Source organism: Stomoxys calcitrans, chromosome 4, assembly GCF_963082655.1.
Source record: "Stomoxys calcitrans chromosome 4, idStoCalc2.1, whole genome shotgun sequence".
NCBI classification, from domain to species: Eukaryota; Metazoa; Arthropoda; class Insecta; order Diptera; family Muscidae; genus Stomoxys; species Stomoxys calcitrans.
This window is the reverse complement of record NC_081555.1, coordinates 2,875,565-2,888,128: the sequence shown is the minus strand read 5'-3', so window position 1 is coordinate 2,888,128 and position 12,564 is coordinate 2,875,565. Positions and strand designations below refer to the sequence as shown.

The window sequence follows — 12,564 nt, the reverse complement described above, 5'->3', positions numbered from 1 at the left end:
GTTCATGGGCAAATTTGCATGGTACCAGCATTAGGATGGGATAACCACCGCTTAAAATTTGTTCTGATGTTCTCGCCAGGCGGACATGCTCGGACAACACTCATTGATATGTGAGAAGTTTGCCTCTTTTCCTTAATGGAATGTTCATGGGCAAATTTGCATCGTACCTCACAAATGTCGCCATCAATAGGAGGGGATAACCACCGCTCAAAATTTGTTCTGATGTTCCCGCCAGGCGGAAATGCTAACCTCTGCGCTATGGGGGCCAAATTTGACAATGTCATATTCTAATGGAATGTTCATGGACAAATTGGCATTGCATATGCTTAGTAACATTAGAAGGCGTTATTTACAAAAAATAAACGTGAATTATTTAGGATTGAATTTATGACAAGAAGGACTCAATAGTTTACCGCATTCCTAATTTTACCCAATTAAATAAAATAAAAATTTAGAATTTTAGAGGACTAATAGGAGCATTGCGTTATGTTGGGAATATTCAACCTTTTCGGGGAGATGAAACTAAACATAAAAAACTGGCATGTCCGTTTACAATCCCCAATGAGCAACACCTGGAAAACTTCAAGCAGATGGAATAATTCGTTTAAACGCTTCCATAATTTCGCGATGTCGACTTGACTACATCGACTCCACATACAACGATGGTAGAGATGAAGTTTAAAATGGAATATTTGAAATTTCCATATTTTTGTAAGGTTAGGTAAGGTTTAAGTGGCAGTCTGCCATCAGACTCACTTAGACGTTTTCGTCCATTTTGATACCACAGGAATAGAAGAAGGAAGATACCTTCTAGTTCCTACCGTTGAACCATCCAGATCGCTTTAAAAAGCCCAATAACTTGCGAATATTCACATTCGCTAAATCAGACAGGTTCTCAAAGAAATGAGTGCGGGACACACACACAGAAGGTGTTCTATAGTCGCTTCTTCTTCGATGTCCTCACAGCTTCTGCAAAAATCGTTGCTGGCAACCTTCAGTCCGTCAGCATGCTTTGCGATGGACAGTGACCTGTCATGACGGACACAATGACTGAGACGTCTGATCTAGCCAATGACAGCAAAGCAGTAGACCTTTTCAAGTCTAGGTTAGGCCACATAAGTTTGGTATGCTCACATCCCCCTCTTTGCGACCATCTATCATTCGTTGTCCTTCGGGTCTGGTCCTGAAAGCTTAGCTTACATGTCGCTAGAGGCATACCCACGGGTTCCAGTATTCCTGGAATGTGTAGGGGTAGTTCCTAGTCTCGCAAGCTCGTCCGCTTGACAATTCCCTGGGATATCTCTGTGGCCGGCACCCAGTACAGGCCAATTTTGAACTATTCAGCCATCTCTTTGAGAGATGTGCGACAGTGGAGGGCGGTTTTTGTGTTCAGAAATACGTTTTTCAGGGATTTTATGGCTGCCTGGCTATCTGAGAAGATATTTATGCCAATCGTCGTAATGACATTATATCTTAGACATTCCACCACTTCCTTAAGTGCAAGGATCTCCGCTTGATACATACTGCAGTGGTCGGGTAACCTTTTCGATATGACCAGTTCTTGCTCTTTATAGTACATACCAAAGCCCATCTAGTCGTTTAGTTTGGAACCATCCGTATAAAAGTCTATGTAACTTCTGTTACCAGGGATATCGTAGTTCCAATCGGTTCTATCAGGAATAGTGGTACAGTAATTTTGATCAAAAAGCGGCTCAGGTGGGGTGTAATTCACACTGCCTGGAACATTGGATATTGTATCAAGGATAACACATGACCAATGAGAAAGCTCCCTTAACCTCACTGCAGTGGTCGCTGCATCAGATGGTGTCGTCCTCAGTGTAAGGAAAGTTTAAAAAAACAAACACACACTATCCAAGAATTGTTAGCATAGTGCCATTTACATAAATATCCTATTGCAAATTTAAGTATAAAAGAGTTTCGCGAAGATCGAAGCTTTTGATTATTAATTTTTCCTTTTCCTTCTATAAATAATTCTTTCATTGTTATAATGTATCGCTTATGAAACTCATTTCAATAGATTATATAAATCATGTAAAATTGGAGGCAATTTCATTCTTTTTACACTCTGTTTCTTATTTAAGCACAAGCGTTTCAGTCAGAAAAAAATACTTATATATAATACACCTGATGGATGGATTGAATTTTTAAGAAGCATAAATTTCGTTTAAAGGCTTTTTATTTTTTGATAAGGCTTTCCACTCCACTGAATACGTTTTCGTGCTTCATTTTAATAAACAACAAAAAATCACTCCTCCTCCTTTTGTATGAATTTATGTCTTTATAACTTGTATATGATATATTTTTTTTTAAATTGAATTAGCCTCTACACATAAAGTAGATGGTGGTATTCAATATACAAATATTATTACCTCCTCCCAAATAGAAATCGCATAATTATGAATTAAAGAAATGTATAAACTATAGTTTCTTGCAAGGTAGAGATTATAGACTAAAAAGTTTTGTTAAGTCATTTAAGAATTATGCTGAATGAGTAGCCATAGCATGTGTTCAAATAGTTTAAAAAGCGATAATCGGCTTGTATACTCTGCAAAGTACATAACATTTATTACAATTAGGCGTAAATGAAAGGAAACAAACCAAGGACAATGAATGACTCAATGCAGAACATTGCAAAGTTTGTCAGCACTAGGAAAACTATTAAAAAAAAATTGTGTGTGTCGAAAAAAAGTTAATGCATGTCGAAAAATTGTGTTGGTATTACTCCTCCAATATAACTAAATTAATACTTTTTGAATTTTCTCAAAATGATGAATGTTTATACAGCATTATTTTCTCCATACATTTTGCAAAAAAAAAACAAAAAGTTCGAATAAATCAAGAACACGAGGAAAGTAAAAAAAAAATAAGGAAACATACACAACACACAATAGCAGCATGCTGGTGAAGTCAAAACATAATATGTAATAAAATGAACAAAATACTGTGTACAAATGCAATGATCAACCAATTAAGTATAACATATAAATGTTAAAACTAACAAAGATTCAAATAAAAATATTTAAGAGAGCGTATTTTTAATACGAACCAAGAGCGCGAGGTAAATAATACATCAAAGCTACAAAAGATGAATAAAAAACGAAAAATTTCGTGAAACAATACGGGACGAAATGAAAGGAAAATCATACATAAAGTGATTACAACAGAACTAAACATTTTTTTAGTTGACTCAACAAAAACTGTGCATGCACAAAGTAAAGAAACTCATTAGAAAATTTTAAACTAAATTCACGAAAACAATTGAGGTAAAAAAACTGTGATATCATAAGGCCCTAAAAGGAACAGCGTGTTATAAATACATACATATATGGTCTGTAGGAGTAAGTAAAAATTCATCTGATACAAACCTTTCATGATTCCCAGGTTTTGTATAACCATGTGACCCTTGCGAATCACTTGGTTGCCAAGTTGACGTGTACCAGTTTTATTAGCATTTTCAGATTTGTTTTGGGCACTTTAAAAGAGAAAGAAGCGAGACACATTGTTTTACACGAGTTGCAATAGACCAAAAAAAGGTGTATGTGTTACATACTTGGCAAAACCAATGAAATCTTCATGATTGGTATTCATGTAAGCTAATTCGAAGTCAATAAGCAACAATATCTGTTCTTTGCACAATTGTTCACGTTCTCGTATGTGAGTGGTGATAATACGTTCGGTTTCTTCTCTTAAACGAGGATAACGTGACATCTTAAATCAAAAAAAAAAAAAAAAACATTGCATTACCAAAGATATACGGAAATTGATATCGATGCACTTACTTTATCCGTGCATAAACGCACAACGGCGGACAATTCCTGCACGACTAGATCGACACATTTGATGACGGGTTCTTTTAATTGTGCAATTTGACGTTTCACGATGGCCTCAAAAGCCATGTCAGGTGTGAACAGGCCCACGCGAATACCATGGATGTTGCGAATAGCAAATGAAATTTCTCGCCGCAACTCCTTTTCGTCACATGCCATCTTTACAATTTCAAAGCGTAGACTATAGGTGAAATGGAAAAACAATACAATTGTTTGTCGCCTATGGTTTTTTTTTTAATATTACCGCTCATGGAATATACGATTTATCTTAGCACCTCCCGATAATTCATTGGTATTCACCAAAGCTGAGCCCGATCCTTCAATGGTACGTTCAAAGTCCGATTGTAATTGTTGAATCATTCTAAAATTAACAATACCAATAAGCATATCGAATATCGCAGTGGGCTTTTTTGCAACTTACTGTAGCATAGCTTTTGTTTTAATACTAGTATCTCCGGGTTGGAAATGTTTAAACTCCTGCACATCCTTTTCCAAGGCCAACATTTGTTTTTGCAATTTATCCCTGAGCCCAGGTAATGTATCTCGAATGTGGTTTGTCAGTTGCTGGTTTAGTACACGCTGCAAATAGGGTGTTCCCAAACGATCGGCAATATGCCGATAAGATGGATGACTTAAGAAGAATTTTCGTTCAGCAGCCAGCGCCATATGGATGTCTTTGCGCCCATCAATGTCTTTTTGGGAACGATTCACCACACCAATATAGCCACGACGTAGGGGCAAAAGTTTATTCTCCAGAATATCACGCGCATCTGTGCCCTCGTCCATCAAATCGAGTTTTGTTATGACACCAATGGTACGTATACCCTGAGGATCGACCTCTTTGGCCAATTTCAAAGCGTCCGAATTGGCCAAATCTGTATTGGCTGGAGTAACAGCCAATATCAAACATGTCTCTTTCCGTATGAACTGTAGGATCATGTTGCGGATCTGTTGCTCAATATCAGCGGGTTGATCACCAATGGCCACTTTGGTCAAACCAGGCAAATCGATCAATGTCAAATTGAGGACATGTGGCGAATGCACACGCAGATTAATGGGAATATTTGAAATACCCTTGTTACTGCCAGTAACACGATCGGTTTCATCTTCAATCTCTTTGCGTACTTCATCGAAACTTGTGAATTTTTTACCTTTACAATGTAAAAATTCTCCATATTCTGCAAAAAAAAAAAAACACACACACACAAATAGAAATGAATGCAATTGAATTAAGAAATTAAAAAGAAACAACTTACCCGTAATGCCGTTAATCAATTGTAAAATCAAGGGACGCCTGGTAACAATACCCGAACCTCGAGGCAAAAAATCTCTGTTAAAAAAGAAATCAAATTTACAAAAACAAAATTAATAAGCAAAAGAATAAAGCAGATGTATGTAATTCAACTACTTTCAATTAATAATCAATGCCTTGGGGTAAAACTTGAATTAAGGATTATTCTGGGTTGACCACATTTAATTATGAGTTTATGCATAACGTAAAATAACTTACCGCGAAAACGAAAGTTACCAAGAAAGTAAGACTGTATACATTTGTCTTTTATTTTTTATAATCATACATAGAGCAGCTAGGTATCTAAAGCATTTGTTATTGTCTAAAGGAAAAATGACATTTTACTTTTTTCTTTACTAATTATGTATTTATAGATAAGATAAGTAGCAGCGAAGTAGTCCAGCTATAATTCAAACCAAATAATTAAAAACTTGTTGCCCAAATGTATGCAAAAAGGTTACGCACCTAAGAAGATGCGTTGCAATTAACTACACCTCTGGATGTAAACTTGTATGCTAATTTCTTCACATTTACATTCTCCTAATAATGAAAAGCAAATTGTGACAAATGGCATTATAAAATGTAACCTCTAACGTTTGTTTTTTTTTTATTTGGCTTAGGTATATCTAACACATTAATTATTGCTGTCACAATTTTATCTATTCGAATATTATCGTATTTTTTTATTTGATCTAGAATTAACCGGAAATAACCTGTACATACATATGTATGAATGCATGCAATGTGAAACTATTCATAGAGTTAAATTTTTTTGTTACTTGGACAAATCGGAAGAAAGGACTTTATCAGAATATAGGGCCATTCGGATGTTTGAAGTCATAACAATATAACTAGTGCATAAATTCACTAGGGTTCTTACGAAATAAAATCGAGTGATTTTTAATTTATTTATTATTATTTTATTTATTTTCATTTTTCCCTAGAAATACATTTGCGATTCGGCCGCACTACAGAAGGCAGTTGCCATTCTAGCAGCCTTTGCTGTTTTTTCTTAGTTCCAACCTGAATTATCACGTATGAATAACTTTTCGCATAGCCATGGGGATTCTTTTACAGTTTTAACCGGAATCACCCTGACATTTTGGGCAGAATATTTTTTATTTTTTTTATTTTCTGAATTTTGTAATTTTAAAGCCCTATAAGAGCACAAACACAAAACTTCTTAAATAAATTATATGAAATATAAAAATAGGTAACTTAAGCTAAATTATAAGATAATTTGCAGTGTGTAAATTTCCATAAAATTTACAAATTTCAACAACGATTGTGTAAATTTCTATCAAATCTACTTTTTTTCGACAAGGAATTATTAAATTTTATAATTATTATTATGATTTATTATTATGATTTATTATTATTATTTTTTTTTATTTATTTTTTTTATGAAAGTAACGATAATGAAAAAAAGAAAAAAAAACAGAAAAAAATCCTGTTGTATCTCATCAAAGTGTCGAAGAAGTTTTTTTCGATAAGTATCATTGGCATAATTGAAAACCCGCAATACGTTAGGTAGTAAATTAAATTGACGTGCTACTTTTCTAGAAAACATCCCATCCATATGGGGTAGAACTCTTGGTATGAGTATTTGATTAACTCGAGTAGATTGAGAACATATTCACCAGAAATATTGGATCAGGGGATTCAAAGATTTTGTAGAACATAATCAGATTTCAACATTTAACAAAATCATTAAAGGAACAACCAAGAAAACTTTCAACAAACGGGGAAATATGATCGAATAACCTGCAAGAAAAAATGTAGCGTACTACTCTATTTAAAGCAAGTTTAATCTTCAATATATTACATGCAGTGGTGCCAGAAAATACCTCAAGGCAGTACAGGAGATGTGGCATAATAAGAGCATGAACCAGTCGTTTTTTAATATATCGTGGTAATATCTTGACGACAACATTATCAATGTGCAAATCGAATGACAATTTATCATCCAAAAGTATACCCAAGCACTGAATATTATGGGCAAATCCTATTTCATCGCCATTATATACCAGCCTCACGCTTGGAGTATCATTCGTTCCGAAGAAAAGAGCCTTAGTCTTTGCCGCATTCACAGACAGACGATTCGCAGACATCCATGAATCCAAGGAAGGCAAGGCCAAATCAATCTTCGATGGGAGAACGTTCAAAGAGCGACGGTTACATACAAACACTATCTGAACATCGTCCGCATATGCATACGGGAAACACGATTTTAGGATTCTAGAAATATTGCGCTTTAATCCATGTTGCCATATGGCAACACCAAGGTTGTAAAGGTACAGGTTTTTTGTTGAAGTAAATTTCAGATATCCTTCTTCAATAAAATGGAGCATCATTTTATTGAAGAAGGAATTAAAATATATAAAATTTAGTGGAAACTGGATATTTTGAACAATTTAACATAGTCGCTTTCTTCAAATTTGCATAATAATAACGCCGTCTATGGGCTCCTGAAGCCAATGTGTGAGAGGCGTTAATATTGGAGTTATGTCAGATTATTGACCGAAGTCATCGTGCAACTTTCTGCAAAATCGGTTAAAACTAGCGCCCTCTATGGCAAGAAGGCAAATCCAGATATTGGTTTATATAGGAGCTATGTATATCAGATTAACGACCGATTTGAACCAAAATTACCATTGAGCAAAATTTCAGCTTTATCGGGCTTAATTTGCCCCTTCTAGGACTCAAGAAGTTAAATTGAAAGTTCGGAAGCTATATCTAAACTTAGACCGATTTGGTCCGTTTACAAGTTAGAATGCTTTTGGAGACAGATTATCCTTTGGTGGAAGGTATAAAAATACTACACCATAACAGCCCTGGTGCTGCCATATGGCAACGCCCATTTTATCGATATAAATAGGTGAAAAAATCTCAAATTTATCAATAAAAATTTACATAATATTTTAAAACAACAACAAATCTTTCCAGAAAACACAAAATTTTGCGTAATTTGTCGTCTCAAATCAAAGTAATATAAAAAATTACCGATAAACACTTGCCAATTTGTGAATGCTTTTCTCTAAAGCCTTAATTTGGCAACCATCTTATATATAAAATTCAATTTGTGTTTGTTTTTTTGCCGGTTTGTTTGTTTGTTCCGTATAGACTCAAAAGCGGCTAACCGATTACCTTGAAATTTTCACAGATTGTGTAGGTTGGAAACATATAGGCTATATAATTTTTCGGTGTCGGAAGGAAGACGGACCCTCTCCCTTATGTCAAAAACACTACCCAAAATCAAAAGTGGATCGATCGGGACAATATAGGTATCAAATGAAAGGTATTGGAAAGTAGAATACGAATATGGTATTAAAATTTGAGTCTAAGTACCAATAGGGCCGACCCAACCAAAAACTCCCCCAAACAGACATATTGGACGTTCGTTTCAATAAAAAAAAATGTGATTTGTATGACTTGTAAATTGCAAATTTGGCCCATAAACATTCCACTAAGGAACAGGGGCAAACTTCTCACCTATCAATGAGTACAGTCCGATTCAAGTTTAAACTCAATGTTAAGGACCTTTTTCATAGCCGAGTCCGAGCGGCGTCCGCAGTGCGACATCTCTTTGGGGAAAATTTTTTAAATGACCATGCATGGCATTGTACCTCGCAAATGTCGCCAACATTAAGAGAGGATAAACCCCATTTGTCCGATGTTCCAGCCAGGATTCGAACGCGTTCAGCGTCATAGGCTACAATGCCACGAATTCGATATCCGCATTCAGGGTGAAGTGTCCCCACCCTAAAAAGATAATAAAATGCTAATTTCTGAAGAAAGCTTCGAGATATAAAAATCTTCTTCTTTTTAATCAATAAAGTGGCAAACATTAACGGACAACACTTAATGCCAATTTTGTTTAATTTTTCAATTAAAATATATTTATTTCATTGCTCTAGATAAAACTGCCATAGAAGTCAGCTTTATTATTCGCTGAACTAACTTTTTGGTACATGTTTGCAATTTTGTCGTTAATTTTAAAATTTTGCTTAAAAAAAGTAATATCGACAACTACATACAATACATATACTTGATAACTAGATAGATGTACATATATATTCCTTAACAAATCTATGTAGATATGTTTTGATGTACAGCTGTGTTTAAAATAATAGGAGTGCTGCCACCTCATATTGTTGGTATATCAACATCCAAATTAAATGATATTCTAAGGGGTCTTATACAAATATAAGTTCATAATAAATATTATATTTTTATTGCCATTGATTGTTTTCTTATTTGGTCTTTGAATCGCTTTGTTCGAAAAAATAGAAGTATGAATGATGATAAAAGAAGTGAAAAAACTAAGCACAGAAAAGTGGCAATAAAACTGTTTTAATTTAATTAAAGAAATAAGATTAAAAAAAATTATTTCTGTTGTAGTGGGATGTAGAAAAGACTTCCAAGCCTACGAAAGTAATCAAAATATTATAAAAATTGCCTCATTATATGAAAAAAGTCTGAAACAATCGGTCTAGAAATGCTCAAATTTTCATTCCTAGAATTAGGAAAAACCCTTTCGCTACGTCCTTTGTGGTTCGTATTGCTAGATCTTGAAACTGTCTGCCTTATAAACTGCGTATTTGATCATATTCAAATAACGTATTTCGTTTAATACTTTTACAATATTTATCAAATGCTCCTTAAACCAGAAAGATATATATCTATGCTGTATTTTATTATATTTTCAACTGAACATACATTTAACTTACAATGGCTTTATGAGATAATTTTTATGCATTGCAGTATGCTGCTCACGCACTTTTTCTAGATCAATCCTAAGATTCGGTACATTCTTTTGGTTACGGCGTATTGGGCCTGTAAGTTTTCTGTTACGCTTTTATATTTGTATTTTGTGGCTGGGGAGCCATAATGTTGTATTTATTCTAACTAGTTATATATATTAATCAATATCTTGAAATTTAGCATTATTATTCAGGCTTTTCTTATTATTCTACTATATTTAATAGGCTTTGTTTTGCTTTGTAGTACGGAATGGAAACAATAAATATATATATGAAATAGTTTGAATAAAAATAAGTATTTTTATAAATTTTTTTTTTTTTTTGAGGAGCACACTCCTATTATTTTGAACACAACTGTATTTGTTGTTTTTGCCACATTCGTATGTTCTTTGGAGATTTTTTATGGAAAAAGATCTAATGAATCATCTTACAATTGTGGTTTATCGATATGAGTGAGTTTCTGTTATTGTACAAGCAATGATAAATTCCACTACTACACATCATGTTTGTATTAAATTAAATGTGCCTCATCTCTTAAAATAACAGCAGGTCCCATGCATCACATTAAGTTGGAAGGTCAAGCAACAGTTAGGCACCTTCAATTGTATGGAAATAAAATTAAACCCGATGAGATTTCTCCATATCACATTGTTGGTTTTGTAATACCTATATTAAACGATTTCTAAACAAAACTATAACTAAACTTCCTTAACAAAAACAATGTAAAATCTCCATTTCAAGCTAGCAATAATATTGTAAATATATTTATTTTCAATATACTACAGATCTATGTGGGTCATTAACATCACACCGTTCAGCCATGCCAATATACCTTATAAAGCGTATGACATACAGCGCCTCTTAATGCCTTTAGTGGCATTAATTTGTAAAACGCTACTATTACATTTGGTTTTGTTTTTATGATGGTTTCATTGAAAAGTTCCATGTTTAATGCCATCAATGGGAGGTGGGCAAGTAGATTCGCTAGTATGCATTTATGCTGAACGTATTGCTTGCTTTGTGCATGGATATATATGTACATACACTTTTGTAGTCTCTCACTCTCTTTGCCGGAGGGACATGTACGCAGGTGGTTGTTTACTTTGGAAAATTCTTTTGCATTTCTATTTCTTTTTGGCGTAATTTATGTAACAATAGCTGCATACGATTCTTATAAGTGTTTGAAGTGAATTTAAACAATTTGTAAACATTTGCACAATATTGGCCAGTATCTGTTGTAATCATTAGAAAAAAACAAAAGAACAACACTCTCGTTATTAATTCTGATTCACACCATGCTGATTACATCAATTTTTTTAGGTTTTGTAATAAAATTAACGTTGATAAAAGTTAAAGGCTGAACACAAATTTGTTGGTAAACTTACGTCAACAAGGGTGTTATCACGCATATAAATATTAATTTATTGCATTTTTGGGGAGACTTACTCCACACTAATCAATGAGTGCAGTCCGGCTCAAATTATAGATAAATAATAAGAGGGAGGGATCTTATTTTTGGCCGACCTCGAATGTTGTGCACCAAAAAGAAACTTTTGTGTATAACTACTTCTCCAGTAAAATATTACCATTAAAAGTATGATTCCGTTCTTTGCGAAACTTGAGAAACTAACAGAAGAGGAAAAAATGCAAACTAATTATATCTTTCAAAACCGTTAGCAAATGCGTTAGCAATTTGGATGTACAAAACTTGTATACAATCATCAGCATAAATATTTTGACGCACTTAAATGCTTAAGTGTTTTGCTCTTTGTTATACCCACCTCCATTTACTAATCTATTCATTCCATTGTAATACCTCGAAATATCAATTTGGGATCCCATAAAATATATATACATATATAAATTCTTGATCGTCTTGACTTTCTGTTAAATGTGTGTTTTTACATTCAACCCGGAAATCTCAAATTCGTATTGAAAGTTTCAATCATGTTGTATTGGAAAGATTATTTCTAATATGCTTATCAAGGCTATGGAACACTCTTCCCACTAGTCTTAAAAAATCTCAGTATGTCGACAAACTTTTAAGTCTAAGCTAATCCAACATTTCTTATAGGCAACTCAATTGAATTCGTTTTCATCACTGATGATATCTCACATTTGCTGCTTTTTCTTGGTGTTTGAACGGATAATTGTTACTAATTTTATTAAAAAACTATTTTTTTACATTCAATAAATTTGTTACATATTTATTTTAGTGATAGTATTATATTAGATTCTAATATTGATTTTTAAGTTTAAGTTAATAAGTTCAAAATACGTCCATTATTTACAAGGTTATGAAGATAAACATTTAAATATCCTACTAAGAGCTTTGGACCACTGCCCAAAATCTCTAAAACTGTTTCCTTCTTAATCAAAAAGTCTCTTAAATTGCAACGTTGAGACCTATAAACCGATATTACGATTAAATTGCAATTGTCTTCCTCAATGCCGTGTAATTCAACTGCAACAACGTCCAAACCATGGTCACTTCTATTAAAAAGTACTTCATGCTTTTAATTTGAATTAATATAAAACGTAGTTCCCCCAAATGCATCAGATCCAGCACAAATAACAGCACTGAAAGCTTGGCAAACCAGAGTAGTTCTGGCTCAATTACGTTCCGGCAGATGCAGCCGCCTCAATTCCCACGGAGCTAGGA

At 33.9% G+C, this 12,564-nt stretch overlaps 1 protein-coding gene across 4 annotated transcripts in view; it reads right to left on the bottom strand.

Annotated features, from left to right (window-relative positions):
- LOC106092708 (dynamin) overlaps positions 1-12,564 on the bottom strand; it is a 39,482-nt gene that overhangs the window by 21,631 nt on the left and 5,287 nt on the right. For all 4 annotated transcript variants that reach the window (XM_013259646.2, XM_059366952.1, XM_059366953.1 and 1 more), the window contains exons 3-8: positions 5,105-5,178; positions 4,270-5,026; positions 4,093-4,209; positions 3,801-4,029; positions 3,572-3,729; positions 3,387-3,493 (exon numbers count right to left, since the gene is read on the bottom strand). In XM_013259646.2, coding sequence (XP_013115100.1) covers positions 3,387-3,493; positions 3,572-3,729; positions 3,801-4,029; positions 4,093-4,209; positions 4,270-5,026; positions 5,105-5,178 — 1,442 coding nt within the window. The remainder of the gene's footprint in view (positions 1-3,386; positions 3,494-3,571; positions 3,730-3,800; positions 4,030-4,092; positions 4,210-4,269; positions 5,027-5,104; positions 5,179-12,564) is intronic.